At 41.1% G+C, this 19,262-nt stretch overlaps 1 protein-coding gene across 3 annotated transcripts in view; it reads left to right on the top strand.

Annotated features, from left to right (window-relative positions):
• The first annotated feature begins 1,193 nt into the window (after nt 1-1,193).
• LOC107392222 (brain-enriched guanylate kinase-associated protein) overlaps nt 1,194-19,262 on the top strand; it is a 51,341-nt gene continuing 33,272 nt past the window's right edge. The window contains exon 1 of one of the 3 annotated variants that reach the window (XM_054741656.2): nt 1,194-1,322. In XM_054741656.2, coding sequence (XP_054597631.2) covers nt 1,306-1,322 — 17 coding nt within the window. In that variant the 5' untranslated portion in view covers nt 1,194-1,305. Of the gene's footprint in view, nt 1,323-1,421; nt 1,594-19,262 lie in introns of those variants that run through there. The other 2 variants (XM_015969892.3, XM_015969891.3) reach the window with 2 other exon arrangements.

Genomic DNA, 19,262 nt, shown 5'->3' with positions numbered 1-19,262 from the left:
AAACATGCAATAATGTCACAGGACAGCTAACATACTCCTATTAAAAAAGTCCAACTAATCCTCGTATGATCTGATGCAAAAGTGACCCAACCTAAATGAAATTACACAGTTTAACTGATTTTAACCTGCTCTCGCTGGATTCTTTCTAAATTCTTACATTTTGCAAACCCAAATGAATGCACCTTCTGATTATAATGCCTTCTAGGAATGCCAATCCCCTCCATCTCCTCCTCTCTCCAGGCTCGCCCTCCACAGAGGGAGGCAGGGATGGAGGAGGGATGAATGGATGGAGAGGAAAATGAAGCGTTGTCTCATTCAGTATCTGTATGAGTCATCCTGCTGTATCATTCACTATGTTTGCAACACCCACACAAGAACTGCAGAGCACAGAATACACACGCTCACCAACACCCTCCACACTGCTAGAAGCTGCACGTATAGGAGAGTGTGATATTCAGTAACACACATTACCGAATCCTCCACTAGAGATCCCGGAGCTGCATGCAACACATGAGCACACACCTGTTCCTAATCAAACATTAAAGACGCCATAATTTCATTTATGTGTACGATTAATGATTCCGATTACAAAAAATACATATATGTGTGAAGGTTTTTATGAATGCGTGCTCCGCCTTGTTGATTCTGGAAAATAAATCACGCTGGATAATTGGTTCTGCACCAAATAATTAAGCCTAAGTGAAAATGAAAATGGGGAATCCTCTGGTGAAATCCTTTGTCATGCATAATGCATGTGGAACAAACAAGAGTGGGGGGGATAGAGGGACCTGCTTTCCCAGCCTCCTCCACTTGATCTGCTCACGTGCGAGGAGACATAATGCAGCAATGCTGGGTGGAGAAGTGAGGTGCCACCTGAAATCACCAAAAGAGAGTTAGAGATGAGAGTTTTGTGCTGAACTATTTTCCCCAACAAGAAAAGTCATTTTTTGAACTGCCTTTTAGTTTGTTTCTTGTTCTTTATGAATCCTTTTCCTTCAACGCCTGCCTCTCACCCGTCACCACCTCCTCCTGCTTTCTGCAGCGCAACATTTTTCTTTTGCACTGTTAATCAGTCATTTCTGGCTCCCCACCCCTCCTTCCTCCACGTAATGATCTCACTACTGACACAGCCGAGAGGGGAAATAATGGATATATTTGTTTGCTGAGACATAGCCACTCTGAGAGCTCGTTAAACACCAGATAAGAGCTCCTCTGTGCAGTAAGCGCTGGCAGATAAATCCACTTGATAAAAACATTTAATCATTTCACCTTCTTCTCTTCTCCGACCAGGAATCTGATGGAGAGATGCTGCATGACACGAGGTGAGCCTGCTTTCACTCCCCCCCCCCCATCTCTCTCCTCCCCAACATACCTCTCCTTCCTTTCCCCATCTCTCCCACAGCCCCTCCTCTTTCCACACATCCTCCTGCTCCATTCAGCTCAGAGCTCCCTCTCTCGTTTTCTCTCTGCCTGCCTGTCTCCAGTCAGAATTGGACGAGTCTTTTTTCTAAATGCACGCCGCTCTGAGGGGGGGATTGCACTGTAAATGTAGTGATCCTATCTGCTGAAAATGAGGCGAAAAGCTCATAAACGGTAAGGCGAGAAGGCAAAAGGAGTGCATGTGTGGATTCATTGGTGGCTCTGAGATGAGTGAGTGCAGTTGCTGTGTCACACATAATCATTGTTTTGAGTGCTGTCCTTTAACTGTGCTGCCTTGCTTTCCCATGTGTTGCATAAAGTGCTGTGGCGAAGAGTTGGGTCTGTGACATGAGCACGTTTGAGTGAAATCAAGCTTAACTCACTGCTGCTGAGCCTGCTGAAGACCATTACTGCCATTTGAAGTAAACCCGCACTTATTTATTTATGACTTTGCTCACACGGATCAGCTGTTACTTGGATTTTATTAGCATGAGAATAATGAGGTGGCGAATGTTTTTGTAGCCCTCAATTAACTCCCATATTCACGGGAAAGATGATACCACGGAGAGCCAATTATGGCTCAACAAGCACATCATGAGAGGGAGAGAAAAGAAAAAGTTGTTTTCATTAATCCAAACCCCTCACCTTGTGTAGATTACTGGAAACGGAGACAGAGCAGTTGAGGAGGAAATCCTAATTAGAGGTTTTGTTTGATGAACTGAGAGAAAAGTGCTTTTTGTTGATTTTCTGGAGTATTTCTTCATGAGTGTAGGCTCCTGGCATCTGGAGGTTCATTCATTTAAGATCAGCGAGGGAATTTTTCATGTGTTGATAATCTGTTGCTTCCTGTTTAACAACCTAAATTCCAGAAAGATGCATGTCTGTTGAACAACCTTTGGATTGTTGGAGTAAGTTTAAACTTTCTGCACAGCAAAAATATGCCTCAAAGTTCAAAATATGCTGCTGAAGCTCAACTATTCACATTTGGACCTTTTGTCCAAAAGAGTGTGTTTGTGGAGTCTTTCTGCTGAATTCTTGTTTCATTTTTATAATGTGCAAAATGTTTAAGTGATGCAAACTTCAGCAGCAGACGGGGTTTCTGTTTTCTTCTCAGATATGAAGCTTCTCAGTCAAATTCTTCCAACCTCCTCATCTTATGAGAATTTTATGACCAAAACATGACTGAATGATCACATGATCCAGCGCCAACCCCGTTTCCATGTGATTTATGACTTTTAAATTAAAGCGGATAATTGAAACTTTGTTGTACATTGAATGTTTTCCATCTTGTACTAATTTTCCGCCTCAAAGCCTCTGTGCATAGATAACAGCGACAGCTGTTCCTCTCACGTTCAGAAAAATTTTAATGCATTCTTTATCAAGCTACTTGCAGCAGCTGACTCGTTACAGTTGGACTGAAGAAACGCTGACACGCTTCAATAAGACCGCCACGGTGGAAGTGAAACTGAAGCGTGAAGCTCAAAGAAGCGTGTTATAATTTTACAAAGGGGACCCTGCATTCCTCAAGTCAATAAAATAACTGCTGAAGTGAAATGGTTAAAACTCCAGAAGTATATTTCATTTTTTTTACTTTTATCCACAAATATGTTGTCTCTTCTCAATTTCTGAAAGCATTCTGAAGATTTTGGGTTTTCCACACATTTGTGAGCAGAATGGAAATTAGGTTTAAACTAAATTGTGGTTGTGAGCCAGTCTGTGGGGAAAAAAGCTCTGGCGCTCCTGTTTCAGGAACTAGAAGTGCACCAGAGAAGAGGTGAGAAGCAGAACACAGCAGGTTTTGGAGTCTGAGGCCCTGTCCACACGTAGCCGGGGATCTGCCAAAACATAGATATTTTTCTACGTTTTGGCCTGTCATCCACACGAAAACGTGGTTTTTTCACACAAAAACAGATCTTTTTAAAAACTCCGGCCAAAGTGAAGATCTGCGTTTTCTCCATTTTGGGTGTCTGCGTGTGGACAGACAAAACCGGAGTTTTAAGCTCCGCAACGTCACTTTCCGCGACAAAAAATGCTGACATCACGTGTGCGACCTGTGTTTACACTAGCCAACAGTATGGATGCCCTCAGAGCTGCGCTCGCTTTATCAACTGTCCAAGCGCTTTTTGCTTGTTTGTTTTTGCAAGTGGAATTACTTCTCCTTGCGGAAGACCACAGACGAAGGACGAGGTTTAGAACGGGGGAAGTACTGCCGCCTACAGGTCTGGCATGTCCTTAACAACATATTTATCCGGGTACGTGTGGACAGAGTTTGTTTTTTAAACGAGGTGGTGTGGATGCAAGTTTTTGGAGGGGCAGATATTCGTTTTTTTTTTTTTTTAAACGGCTACGTGTGAACTAGGCCTTATTTCCTGATATTTGGACATCTCACCTCTGATTGGCTAACAGCAATGGGACTCTACCACTGACTCGGTTTGCTCGGCAGCATTGATGTTTTATCTCTACTAATAACAAAAGTCTGAAGGAGTTCTGACGTGTTGTGGGGTTGCTAATGCTAATGGTTAGCTTCTGCTAGCTGAGATGAGCTCTGCTCTCTCCTGGATGCTAAATCAACAACATCCTTCCCCATTGCGAGCCAAGATGGAATCCTTAAAAAAACATTTTCAACCTACAGTCTAGATTTCTAGACTGGTAGAAGACTATTTCCACATTCAGCCTGCATGTTAAACGGAGTGACCAATCATATTCCAAAAATAACAAGTAAAAAACAGCTTCTCAGTTAACGTGGCCTTTAAAGAACACAACCAATGTTCCTCCTCACCTTCATCTGTCGTCTCTATCCAGTAAGCATTTTCAATAAAACTGTCAGTGACCTTGGAAACTTTCCCATCTCACTTTTCCTCCCTTAGACCTTGAGGAATATGCCCACAGAGGCTTTGTTTTTTCTCCGATCATCTCTCACTAAGCTGAGCACGTAGCCCCCAAAAATCAGATGCCATATGAAGTCTCCCTTCAGGTTCACCTGGAGCGGTTTTCTACCTCCTCACGCTTGCATTCTTCTGCATAATTATTTCCAAGACTGCAAGAGCAGGGATTTAGACAGACTGTTTGAAGAGGGTGGACAGCTGTAACATCTGAGAGCCGAGGATGAAAAACCTCCTTTTGCTTTAAGCATGTACATGTGTCTATATTCTCTGATTTAAACCCGGACGAATCACATCTAAGTCTTAAGGTTGCTTTGTTTTTCACTACCCACCTCACCACCCGTGTCGCTCCCTGGACTACTGGTGATACGCCTGTCTGCCACCAGCATTTATCCCGCTCTGTCAAAGCCAACAGGGCAGGGGCAGCTGAGTAACATAAGCCTCGGGGGGCTCACACATACAGTAGACCACAAGTCTCTCACAAACCCAAGTGTGTGCCCTTCATGTCAGAAAAGATGGATGTGCCGTGTTTCGGGATAAAACTCTTAAACGCAGAGGATCACTTCATCCACTCAGACTGTTTAGTTCTGAAAACTGTGATTGTTGTTGCTGCTGCATGAATTGGTTAAAATTGTGTTTATATGTGGTAAAAAAACACAAATTCCTGTTTCGGCGAGCAAAAGGTGCTCTGTCAAACATTGAGCTCATCAGTTTGTGCACGTATACTTAATTGCATCCTGTTGAGCTGTATGCTGTTCTGTGTTCAGCCAACATGCACATAACCTATTGTTGGGTTCTTTAGTGAAATGTTTAGTGAATAGCAATGTCCTAATCTGAGTTGGGGCTGCATGGTGATGCATTGGTTAGCATTGTCTCCTGGAAGATCATAGGCTAGGACCTTGACGTTTGCAGGTTTTCTGTATGAAGTTCCTCCAGTTTACCACCACACTCTAAAAACATGCATGCCAGGTTAACATGTGACTACAAAATGTGTGTGTGTGTGTGTGGGGGGGGGGGGGTCCCTGTTTTGCTAAAAGCAACTCTTCTGCTTCCTCCGTTCTTTCTTCTCTTGAGGGAAAAAATGCAACATTGATGTTTTATCTCTATAAAAGCCTGAATGTGCTCTGCCATGATGTGGAGTTGCTTATGCGGTTAGCTCCTCCTAGCAAAGATGTGCTCTGCTCTCTCCTGGTTGCAAAATCAACACAGCCTTCTGTGGTCATGAGTCAAGATGGTTGAGCCCATGAATGCTATATTGTGCGACGTAGATGTCTATCTTATTTTGGTGGCTAATGCAGGTGCTGGGGTTGAAGACTCTTTAAGTTAGTTCAGGATGCATGCGCTACTCACTGATCATGTTTTCAAAAGAACAAGTATTACATGTTTGTCATCGAACTTCCAATTTTGTAAATGCCAGTTGTTTGGCGACGTCTGCCCAAAAAATTTCCCAATTTTCACAAATCCACAAATCCCACCCAGTGACTCTATTAGGCCACTTCCGAGTACATACCCAAAGTTTGCTCCCCGATATGGCCTGAAAATTTGTCCTTTTGGATCAACCCAGCAAAATGAAGACATGTGCATACCCTGAAAATGTGGTAAAATTACCCAGACGTTCCACAAGTCCTATTGTGGCCCAATGATGTATAGGCCACGTGTCCAGGAAGTACCCCATCTCTCCTCAGCACCGTGTATTTGGATGTTTTGGGTATGAAAAGAGGCATGTAGATTGGTGCTTGAGTGATTAGCATCATTGTGTCACAGCTAGAATGTACACAGTTTAAATCTGCCTGGCATTGCTCCTTTGCATGCACTCAGGACATTTACAGAGACAAACAAGCGTGCAGTACATCATTAAGAGCCATCATGGGATTAAAAATCCTCAAGGGCAGAATCATGGAGTGGAATGCTGGATCTAATGCATAAAATGCTGATGATGTTTAAGGAAAATGTGTTTCTATTTCAAGGGGAACCACAATCCAGGTTAGTTGTTTTGGCTGGAAGCCAAAACAAATAAAGTGTGGTTTCTCGATCTCGAGTTTTATCAAACATTTACGGTCCTCTCAATCCTTTGTGCTGCTTTAATATTCTGATATTTTGCTCCATAGTGCAATATTCTACTCCTCCAGCTTCGGTTTATGCGTTAGCATCAGAGAAATAGCTAGTTATTATTTTTTGCCTAAGGTTGCAACACAGTGAGCTGATGAGAATGTTCCTGTTTGTAATAAAAGCATAAAAACCAGCCGTAAAAGCACCCATGTTGCCCAAAAATGCTCCAGACTGTTACTTCTTCTCCTTCTGCAGGCTGAGAGCGCCGGAATGTCACAATCGTGTTGTCGTGGCAACCCGAGCAGTGTAAAGTCTTTGAACTTTATCCTAATTCAGGTTTTATATGTAACACAAACTCACAATCCTGAGAGCATGAATTTGTGCTTCAACCCACTAAGTCGGTCGTTTCTGTTTGTTGTTTGTTTGAAAGGTTATGAAAGGGTGAAAGTGTTGCTTTTTGCCTGCAGCACTGTGTAGCTGTCCAGCCAGGATGTTGTCTACTGCAGCAAAATAAATAAAAATGAGACAGGAAAGGTTTTTTAATCGAGTTTAGCGGAACAGAAATGGACTTTTCTGGATATGAATCATCAAACTTACAGTTTACAATGTTAAATAAAGGGTTTTACTTTGCTTAGAGTTGAACAAATGTCTGTAAAGGGTTAACCATGTCATCTTATCTCTTGCACAGAGCGACAGGTTCAGAAAACATTTTAACTTTTATTATTAACACCCAAAAAATAAATCTTTGCTTTTTTGCTTTATTTGCATTAAAGGCTTTATTAAAAGTCTAGATAATTTATTGTCATCATACGGGTGTGCAACAAAATTGACTTTGCGCTCACTAAAGACAGCTCACGTAAGGAGGTAGTAAAATATGAGTAAAATAAAATTACTAAAATAGATGTCACGCACACACTCTCTCTCTCACACACACACCTTTCACACACAAAAAACAGAGTAAAGAGTAAACAAGAAAACAGAAATACTCTAAAGATAAAAATATTAATACTTAAAAAATGCTGTATATACACACAATTTAAAGAATAAAAATAATAAAAAAGAGACATAAATAACGAATACCACTGATGTGTGCTTTATTTAAAATGGATTTGCTTGTGTGTAATTTGGTTATTCCACATTCAGTGTTACTGCAAAAAAGTTTGTGTCCAAATGAAAAGATTCAACCGTTCATATCTGTAGATAAAGGAAAATGTGCACATTTGCCATCGCTTTCTCAATAAATATTGAGTTTGGCCCGCAGCTTCGTCCCAGCTTTTCATTTCGGCCCAGTGTGAATTTGAGTTTGACACCCCTGCTTTAGATGGTCTCGCAGTCTTAAGTTGAATTAGTCGAAAGCTTTTAACAAACGACATGTGGTTATAAAAGCGTAGAAGGAAGTTTTACACACAAAAACTCTTAAGTTAGCTCACCATTACATTAGTAAAACCACCTTTTAGTCCATTTGTCTTTTGCTTTTCATCCACTAAATCAGACTAAATGATGATTAAAATCATCTCCACCCAGTTCTTTTTAAGGTATACACATGGCCCGGCCTAAAAACAAAAGGGTCCGACACACACTAATATGTCGCTGGACCGCGTTTAGCTGTGTTTACGGCACGCATTCGTGGTGGCGTTGCTTGATAAGCTTCTGCAATGTCACAACATTTATTTGCCTCCAGTGTTGCATTTGTTTCTCTCCCAGATCTTACATTGATGATAGAGTCTGACCATAATAAGACGTTAGGGAGTTTTAATCGTTTCTGCAATCTCCTTAGATGTTTTCTCTTCTTGATGCATGCCTACGATCTGACCCTTCTCAAACATCTTTTCCACGACTACCAGATGTGTTTTTCCACGTTTGTTAAAGAAATGAGAAGCAAATCACTGCACCAGTTAAGGTTAAATCACTTGTTGCCAGCTGAAAGATAATAACCCATGCAGTAATTATCCAATAGGAGGCTCATACTTAAATCTAAGCGCAAACATATACATACATATTGGCCAGGCAGTATTTTCAGCTGGAAGTTTCTCCCTTTTGGGAGCTAGTTAGCCATGTTTTTTTCAATTTGATGGATAGAATAAAACCTGCAGAAGTGATAAAAAGCTGCAGAATTATTGTACAGTGACCTGAATCCTCTCTGCTTAAGGTCTCCTGCTTGTGCCTCAAACCTCATGCATTCTAAAATTTAACTTGTAGGCAAAAAAGAAAGGTTCCTAAAATCTAAAATGACACTTTTCTATAAAGCCAGATGAAGTGCATAAACTCCTGGCCTTCTTGTTACAAACCTAGCTTTGCGGAGGATGTTCCTGACCACTAAATGTTTCAAATCTCTTTAAAAAATACAGTTAATGCTGAAATCCAACTCTGCTACTTAGCCAAGCTTTCAGATGCAGCACTTAAACGCAGTGGTGCATGACAGATGCAGAAAGATGGAGAGCAACAAAGGTTTAAAATGGGATTTGTGCTACTGGAACCTCACAGAAGTGAGATGGGTTTGATAGAAAGACACTTAACTGTTAACATCTAATTTAAATATGCAAATTGTTTTCTTTTCTACTTCAAGAAAACCTGTAAAAATCAAATGTTGCTTTGAAATCTGCACAACACACATTTTGGGAAATAAATGAACACACACGTCATGGGTTTCGATCAAATAAACTAACTCCTGCTGTTAGCAGTGCAGCACAGCTGCCCTGAACTGCACAAACCACAAGTTCATGCAAAGAAACCACGGCGTAATGTGGTCAGGACCCCACAGCAGGACTCTCCCTGCTGGGTCTGCAGCTGTGTGGCTCCCCCAGTGTGATCTGACCTGCTCTGAAGCGGTGTGAAAATGTCCAAATCCAACCCAACTAAAACAGATTTGAAGTTATTTTGGTGATTATTAAGTTGATTAGCTCCAAGGCCAACAAGTTCCTGTTATTTTCTACTTTACATCAAAATATTTTTGACGAACCGAGAGGGGAATTGCGCACCAGTTGCACTCCTTGTCTTCAGGCAGAAAATTGTGTTGGCTGATCACCATCATTACTCTCGTGATTCCATTCGGAGAGCTTTTTTTCTGGCTGCTGGAGATGCGGCGTGCACGAGGGACCAGATGGTTTCCAGAGTTTTGCATCAGAGGAAATACACATTTTGTGCCTCTCATAGGAAACTCGGGAGGATGAGTGCTCGTTTTCATGTTTGGGCAAAACACTGAAACTCACTTTGCTTATGAAACACACATTAATGTGTGGGTGTGTGCATTCAAACAAACACATGGAGCACATGAGAGACTGTAAAGACCAATTAACACTCTGCATATATGTGTATGGAAAGCTTTTAGTGTCAAAAATGCTTCAAGTGTTCAAAAACAACATGAAAACAACAAAACTAGGTAGATCACTAGAGTAAATGAAACTTTTTAATTTATCACTACTTTAAAAATATTTTGTCTCAAGGTTTGCTTTAATTGATTTGCATGCATTCAGTGACTTTTTCTGCCACTGAAATGTGTGAAATTGGAAATGAAAATATGTCATTCATTTGCACAAACTGAAAAATAAACACGATCTTATCAAGGTAGACTGCAAAATGCATCCTAATTGCAAATCTTTTTTTTTTATTCCTCATGAAATTTGTTAAAACAAAAAGTATTTTGTTGCCTTGGTGGCAGAGATTTGCAGAACATTGTGAAAATGTATATTTTGGTATTAATATGGAATCTGCAATTTTTATAATGTTGGTGGTTTGAGACCAACAGGTGCAGGAGAACCGGCAGCAGTTAGCAGGACAAAAAAATAAAAAATTCTACGGCAAAACTCACAAAACTAGTAAATCAAATATTTGACGCAAATAAAGGACATAAATAAACAAAACACATCATGGAATCCCCTTAATCATGACAAATAACCATTAAATGTCATATTTTTATATTCTTCTTCAACACAATGATGTGAGTTCTCACACTTTGCAGAAGCTTGTTTATCCTTACATTGTTAAATAAATAACTAAATAAACATGGTAAATGTGAGTAAAATGTGATAAAAATAGGGGCTACTAACCCTTATGTGAGATCAGTCAAAACAGATCATAAAAATGAATTTATGGTTGTTATTATAGTGAAAGGGCATTTTATTGCATTGACTATAAATTATATTATGTAAATTTGATCCATCTATCCACCCATTGTATAAACCTGCCTATCCACGCAGGGTCGAGGGGGTCTGGTGCCTATCTCCAGCAATCTCTGGGCAAACAGGCGGCGTACATCCTGGACAAGTTCCCAGTCCATCACAGGGCAACAGAGGCACACAGGACAAACAACCAAGCGCGCATGCGCGCACACACACACACACGCCCACACACAATCAATCAATCAATAAATCAATCAATCAAAGCTTTATTTATAAAGCGCCTTCCGCAACCCTGTCAGGAAGCCCAAAGCGCTGAACATGGTACAGTTGTAGGTAAATATATTGAATAAATCAACAATAAAAGCAATTCAAATTACAAAATACAAATTACAAGATAGATGAAACATTCTGGTACAGGACAAATGTGTGAAACACAATTGGATTGAGTGGATGGATTGAGTGAACCAATGAAAACTGTGAAATAAATTCAACATAAAAGAGGGCCAAAATCACACATGTTCTGGAAACGCCAAGCGGAGGAGGTGTGTTTTTAGGTGACTCTTAAAGACTGGCAGAGATGGGGACAGCCTAACTGAGGGTGGCAACTGGTTCCAGAGTAAAGGTGCTAGGACTGAGAAAGCCCGGTCCCCACGGGTACGACACCTAGAACGAGGGACAGCGAGCAGGCCTTGGTCAGAGGAGCGCAGAGCGCGTGATGGGGAATGTCTGTTCAGGAGAGTGGCCAGATAGAGGGGGACCACCACCCTGGAAGAAATGATAAACAAAGACGAGGATTTTGAATTGTGAGCGATAGCAAATCGGAAGCCAGTGCAGGGAGGCCAGAACCGGACTGATGTGGTCCCGTTTCCTGGTCCCAGTCAGGAACCTGGCGGCGCTGTTCTGCACAACCTGTAGGCGACACAGTGATGACTGACACAACCCTGCATAGAGAGAGTTGCAGTAGTCAAGCCTAGAAATAACAAAGGCATGCAGTACCCGCTCCAGGTGGGCTCTCGACAGCATATGCTTGATATTTGCAAGGCGTCTCAGGTGAAAGAAACTGGACCGGATCACAGAATTGATGTGAGCATCAAATTTAAGTCCTGCTTCACACACACACGCACACACACGCGCGCACACACACACACACACACACACACACACACACACACACACACACACCTAAAGAATATTAAGAGAAACCAACCTGACAGTCATATTTTTGGACTGTGGGAAGAAGCCGGAGAATCCACGCAACCACAGGTAGAACAAGCAAACTCCATGCAGAAAGACCCCTGGTTGGGATTTGAACCCAGGAACTTCTTGCTGCAAGGTAACAGTGCTAGCCAGCACGCCACTGTGCAGCCCTAAATATAATTTTATGTATTCAAATATTGAAATATTAGCTGGACCTTTTATGTGCATTTTGATTAAAAAAAAAAATAAACTACAACATTCCTTTATAATCATCCACCCATCCATTTTCTGAACCCGCTTTGTCCATGCAGGGGGGGCTGGTGCCTATCTCCAGCGGTCAGCGGGCAATCAGGCGGGCTACACCCTGGACAGAGAGCCAGTCCATCGCAGGGCAACACAGAGACACACAGGACAAACAATCATGCACACACACACACACACACACACACCTAAGGACTATTTAGACAGACCAATCAACCTAACAGTCATGTTTTTGGCTTGTGGGAGGAAGCCGGAGTACCCGGAGAGAACCCACGCATGCACAGGGAGAACATGCAAACTCCATGCAGAAAGATCCCAGGCCGGGAATTGAACCCAGGACCATCTCGCTGCAAGGCAACAGCTCTAACCACTGTGTCACTGCGCAGCCCCCTTTATAATCAATAGATTATAAATAATCAAACAGATTTTTATCTGTTTTTCACTTTGAAGTTGAGCTTTTATTTTTACACTATAAAATGTAATTAGTTAGCCGTACTTGAAAAACTAACCAGGGCTTTGCTTTCCCCCTAACCCATACTAGTAGGTAGGTGTTGTAACCGCTTACAAGTAAAACACACTTACTAAGACAAAAAAGTAAAAGGTACTACTGCTTAAGTATTTACGACTCAGAAATACAAGTTCAGTAAGCACAATTCTCACTACTACAGGTTATATTAACTTGTATTAAATGCATTTAACATTTTGCAAAAAGTGCACTCAAAGTTTTGAGTATTTTATATTTTCACCATGTAATTAACTGTTATTTCACAATTAGTAGTACATCATTTTGATAAACTTATAAAGCTAACTAATAAAATGTAAGTCAGGATAGTTATTGTACTTTACAGTGCTAAGTTAGTTTTCCAGCAAAAACTAAAACTTGAATCCCATGTGACAATTACTTGGATATTATCAAGCTTAATTATGTCATAATTTGCTAATATTGGTAACTTGCACCATGTAAAAGTCACTCAGAATAAACATGTAACATGTAAATTTATAAAAATATTCAATAACATTTTATTTATAAAGTGTATTTAGTACCTCATATTGGTAATGGTAATTTATCTAAAACATGTCATGACAACTATTCAATTTTACAGTGTAGTTAGTGTAATTTCAATCCAATTAGTAATTTTTTTGTTAATCCAATTAGTTAATGTCTAACAGCTTCATTTTGTAATCAGATGCAAATTTAAGTCTTAATTAATTTAATCCAACTAAATCAAACTTTAACTACCTATATGAGACTTCATCTTATCAAATATAAGTGTAATGATTTCCAAATAACCCTTAACTGCAGCTTTACCCTCTAAGGCAGCAGTAACACGACACCTCAGTGTTTACAGCAGATTCTGGTCTCTGGGCTTCGCTCGGCTAACAGCCAAGTTCAAAAGCGACGTTGTTGAGTCTATTAAAGTTTAATGCCCTTATTTTGCCCCTGTGAATAGCAGATGTGCCAGGCTCTTTCTCTTTCACGTCCCGTGGCTCATTACTTGTAAATCAACCTACAGCAGGACTCCCCACATTGTAAATGCAAGGTGGAAGCTGGCTGCTGGTGACCTTTAGGTTTTGCATTAACACTTTTTTTTTCTGTAGTAAAACTCCTTGTGAAGCCATTCTTAAGGAAAATAACCTTAAAAGGCAGAGTTTTGAATTAGGTGAAAATATTTGAGATGAACAAGTTCCATCATCACCAGGGGCGGATTTAGGACTGAAGAAGAGCCGGGGCTTAACACACGTGCACACACACACACACACACGTGACACGCACTAGTCAACATCATATATATTACAAATCACAAATATTTCCAAGCAGGGCTGGACTGGGACAAAAATTCAGCCCGGGCATTTTGACTGGAGACCGGCCCATCACCTGGTTTTTTTGGAAAAGACATTAAGCCTTACGCTGTTTCTGACACACACCAACGTTATTGGTAATATTTATGTATCAATCTAATAAACGTAAACCTACACCATCCTTCCTATCCTGGTATTCTAAAAAGTAGGGTTGGGGGTAACTGATTATTTTTAAAATGATTATTCTGATGATTATTTTATCAAATAGTCGACTACTCTAATGACTATTTAGATGATTAATCTAGCGATTACTTTTCTATTGCACAATTAATAAAAGCCAAAAAATTCTCAAATAAATTCCTCCAAAAAATTGATAAGTTGTTACTGTAAGAGAATAAACACTACAGGCCTTCCATTTTGTATAACACTGCTTTTATTGTGTTGCGGTTGTTTATGTTCTGGTGATGTGTAGAACTTGGGAGTGCAGGCTGCTGCCTGAGAGGTGGTTGGAGACGGAGTGTCTCCATGCTGCTTTGATTTTTTCACTTATGTGCATGAGGCAAGTGGTGTTACGACCCTTCCTGGGGAGTCACGTGTTTCTCCTATTTTAACTGTAAATCCTTCTAGCTGTTATATTTATAACAAGAAACAGATATTCGGACGGAATATTTTCATGTTTATTCGAATATGATTGTGGAACACACCCAGCATCATAATAAATGAAGTAATATTTATGCCAATTTAAGCCTTTATGGGTGACCAGGACTCTGTGATCAATTTTTGGCAAGGGAAATGATCATTTGTTGCCATTTTTGAGGTGTTTATGAATATGGAAGACACCCAGCATCCTGTGATGGCACTAATAACATCAAGAGATAATAAATAAGGTAATATTTAGGTCAATTTAACCCTTTACACGTGACCAGGACACTGTAATCAATTTTTGGCAAGGGAAATGATCATTTGTTGCCATTTTTGAGGTGTTTATGAATGTGAAAGACACCCAGCATCCTGTGATGACACTAATAACATCAAGAGATAATAAATAAAGTAATATTTAGGTAAATGTAACCCTTTACACGTGACCAGGACACTGTAATCAATTTTTGGCAAGGGAAATTATCTTCTTTTTTTTCTTTTCTTTTTTTTTTGCCATTTTTGGGGTGTTTTTGATGATACAGTAGGCAGTATGAGTACAGTAACATCAACAGATAATACATAAAACCCTTATTTGGTCAATTTTAGCCTCCATGAAAATCTTAGCGATTCAATCACTTTTTGGCAAGTAAAATGCCATTTTAGTTGTCTACAATTAAATCATCAATAAAGAATTTAAAGATATTTTGAGGCATTTCTTATAGGTAAACGGGAGGGTGTAGTCTATTTGGCAAGTGACAATCTTAATTTTATGTGCTGAAGTGCTTTTATCTTGTTACTTTTAAATAGAGCAACGTAATGTATAGATAGCAACTTACACAGTGTCATTAAAGCCAATGCTTGATCATTTTAAATACTTTTTTTTCAAGTAAAATGTGCCCCAAACTAGTTAACTGTGGCTCCACGTCAAGTGGACTAAAGAAAGGAAGGGGGAAAAATTAAATCGCTGGAGAATTGTTTATTTCCATTTATACAACGTTTACATTCAATACAGGGTGCCATTTTACATTGTTTATTTATTTTTTTAGTATCAAGGCTGTAACATAAAGAAAGCCAGTTCTTACCACAAAGTTTGTGGCACAAACCATCTTTCAATTGCAAATATTGCAAAAAGGATTAATATATCCTCATTGTGAACGTTTAAGACAAATAGCAACACTTAAAACAACTTCCGAACTGGAAAAACTAATGTGGCAAGGTGCAGAATGGAGTGCCCGGGCGGGATTCGATCCCCAGACTCCCGAGTAAGAGTCATACGCTCTAACCAGTCAGCCAAAGAAACATCTCCTTAGACCAGTAGCCAGGGCGCATGATCAATCGGGACATTGTGACAGGATGCTCACACTGCCACATCTTCCTCCCTGTTTCCACAAGCACGTCCTCGTGCTCCCGCGCAGGGTGCCACAAACACTGCCACACTAATATCCGCGATAAACATTTATTTAAGTACCGGAAGAGGTTATCTTTGCTTTCTGAATGTCCATATTGCTAGATATGCCGAGTTTTAGGGCGAAATCCTGGAGAATTTTGTCTAGAAATGCAATTACCTAACCGTGCGCGATCCCGCGGTGGCTAATCATTTTTTGGCAGCGAGTCAATTTATGGCACAACACCGGCTCGGGTTTCTCCTCCTCCTCCCTCTTTTCTTCTCCAACCTGTCGCTGGGCTGAGGCTCCATCACTTCCTAAATTGATTTTACTTGAACCTTCACTACCAAACAACTGTGAGATTTTAACACGTGTGCCAGCATCAGCCTGAAGGGCCAGTTTCTTTTTTAGTCGAATTTTCTCCGCTCCTCCTTTCCGTTTTTTGTTCTCCATTTTGTAAAGTTCGTCTGTCTGTTTACTGAGATTCACAAACAACTGGCGGGTGCATCAGACATCTGGCTATTGGTCCAGCCCAGAGTGTATTATTACCAATTGGCCAATCCACCAACTTTTATGAGGCGTCGCGTGGGGCGGCGCGGGCAAGTTGTCCGCAACAACTAGAGGCCAGGAAAAAAAAAAAAAAAAACAGACACCGGCAGTTGCCCGCTATGCCCTATGGTCAGTCCAGCACTGTTTCCAAGTAAGACCCATAAACCTGAGTCAACACCAGTATCATCAAAGCTGGGGTTCTGTCGCGGTACCGTTTGTCTAAAAAAAACGTCCTTATGTCCATCTTCACACATGCGTTTCAGGCAGAGACTGTAGAAGAAGCCGGCTACTGAAGGGCTTCTTCAGTGGTGGAGGCTCAGGCAGGCTGTATACAAACTACTGCCAGCTGCTCCCTCTCTGTTGGACTTTGGTACTGCATGTTACTTCCACGTTTTAGATCTGGGGCTTTTCATAAAACATTCGGGGCTTGAGCCCAAGTAGCCGGGCCTAACGCCGCCCCTGATCATCACATTAATCTGGTCATTCAGTGGGGCAAAAAAGTAACCTTAATAATTTGTGCTGTAACCTTGGGTGGCAATGACAGAGGTCAAATGTTCCCCGTAGGTCTTTAGGCTTTCATATACTGTGGCTGGTATTTTGGCGGGTTCTTCCATGCAGATCTTTTCTAGGACTTTAACTCCCTCCACATATTAACTATTGGATTTAGGTCTGGAGACTGGCCACTCCAAAACCTTGAAAAGTTTTTTGCTCAGTCACTCCTTTGTGGAGCTGTGTGTTTGGGATCATTTTCATGCTGGAAGATTCAGCCACATTTCAGCTTCAATGCTCAGATGGAATGAGGTTTTAGCCTGATCTCTCATGATACAATGATCCATTCATCCTTTCCTTGATAATGTTCAGTTGTCCTGTTCATTTTGCATAAAAGCATCCCCAAAGCATAATGTTTCCACCCCCGTGCTTGAGAGTTCGGCATTCTTCCCCCTCCAGACATGGCGAGTGGCGTTTATACCAGAGAGTTCTAATTTGGTTTCATCTGACCTCATGACATTCTACCAATCCTCCTCTGGGTCATCCAGATGGACTGCCAAACCTTAGACAGGCCTGGACTTGTGCAGAAGCAAAGGGACCCTAATAGTAACCTTGATACTGGCATCCCAATTTTCTTCGGGTCATTGACCAATTCCCCCATGTAGTTCTGGGTTGTTTCCAAACTGTTCTCAAGATCATTTATAACCCACAAGGTAAGATCTTGCATGGAGCCCCAGGTCGAGGGAGATTGTCAATGATCTTGTATTAATTCCATTTTCCAATAATTGCTCCAATAGTTGATCTCTTCTCACCAAGATGCTTTCCTATTGTAGACTGGTTCATCCCGGTCTTGTGCTGGTGTACAATGTTGTCCCTGGTGTCTTTAGACAGCTATCTGGTCTTGGCCATGGTGGGGGTTGGAGTTACGTGACCGGAGTGGAAGCCGGTGTCTCGTGATGCAAGTCTGTTCCATCTAACCGTTTTCTTTGACCAAGGAGGGACCGCAAGCAAGGTGCCTGGCCTTGCAAGACATTGCCAAGCGCCTTGACATTGAGAAACAATCTTAGACCCTCTCCCGTGTATTTTAGACCTGATTTATATGGTTATTTGTTACGAAGCTGACAATATTTTTCAACAACTGGGCATCATTTCATTCTTTTTCAACATTTTGATGGATATTTCCAGAAATTACTGGTATAAACTACACATGGTCTCTTTAAAAATCATGCAATGTAACAGCCTGGATTTGTTATGTTCTGTCTCTCACAGTTGAAGTGTACCTTTGATGAAAATCGCAGACATCTCTCATCTTCTTAAGTGGGACAACTTGCACAATCAGTGGCTGCCAAATACTTTTTGCCGCACTGTAGTGCTTGAGAGATGCTGAACAGAGGGATGTTTTTGACCGATGTTCACATTCCTCATCTTTACCTGTCACCATCTTCTCTGAGGATTAAAACTTTTTCTTTAACATAGCATCTCGATCAGCCGTTTATCCCTCAGCGGGATGTACTATAATACAGCAAAGCACGAGTGTGGCTCTGCACATTGGTCGCGTCACTTTTCCCTAAAAATTCAGAAACTATTTCTGTCTTCCTCCTTATTCTTGGTCTCCCCCTCTGTGACTTGAAGATAAGGAAACAGCTGTAGCGCCAATATTAATGGCACTCCCAGAAACAGTCATTGTTGCCTAAGCTAATGCTGAGGAGCAATTAAAAACAAATAAAGCTATGCTGGCATTAGACACGATGGCAGGCGGTGGACTTTTTATTCCAGGTTTACAGCTGAACTGCTGCTATTGTTAGCGCTGATAGAAGTTATCCTGGCAACCTTGCCTCTATTTATGCACTTATGCCTGCCGGCTTCTTTAGGAAATCCTTTATGAATTTTCAACAGTCAGATAGACATGTCTGTGACTTTTTAGACTTTACATAAGGAGGAGAAATGTCTTTGGCAGCTCTAAGTCATTATAAAAGCAACACCAGCTGATGATTTTGTGTCTAAATTAAGTGTTTTCATTAAGTTTAACACTGGCTATGTCCCTTCTACCGAACACCAGGGTCAAAGGCTATTTTAAGTGTGTCCATATGCCTGAGATTGGTAAAACCCAAAGACAGCTACGTCATAGACATTGAAATGAAAGCTGGATGCAGAAGGAGCCAATGTGCCCTCTTGTGGCTGGCTACAGTATATGCTTGTGTGGCTGCATGGCGTGCAGTTGGTAGCACTGTTGCCTTGCAGGTCACAGAGGTGAATTGTGGCTGCAGCCTTTCTGCGTGCAGTTAGCATGTTCTCCCCCATGCATGTGTTGGTTTTCTCTAGGTAATCTGGGTTCCAAGCCATCATTTATATTTAAATATATAGTCTGGCCACAGCCCATATACATTAGCTTGGTTGTGGGGCGAAATCTACGATTGTCCTTCAAACTGTCTCAACTTGCAAATGGACAAGCGCTAGGACAAACCAGAGCAACG

Source organism: Nothobranchius furzeri, chromosome 18 (assembly GCF_043380555.1).
Source record: "Nothobranchius furzeri strain GRZ-AD chromosome 18, NfurGRZ-RIMD1, whole genome shotgun sequence".
NCBI classification, from domain to species: domain Eukaryota; kingdom Metazoa; phylum Chordata; class Actinopteri; order Cyprinodontiformes; family Nothobranchiidae; genus Nothobranchius; species Nothobranchius furzeri.
The sequence above is the reverse complement of the archived record's forward strand: the minus strand, read 5'-3'. Positions and strand labels throughout refer to the sequence as shown.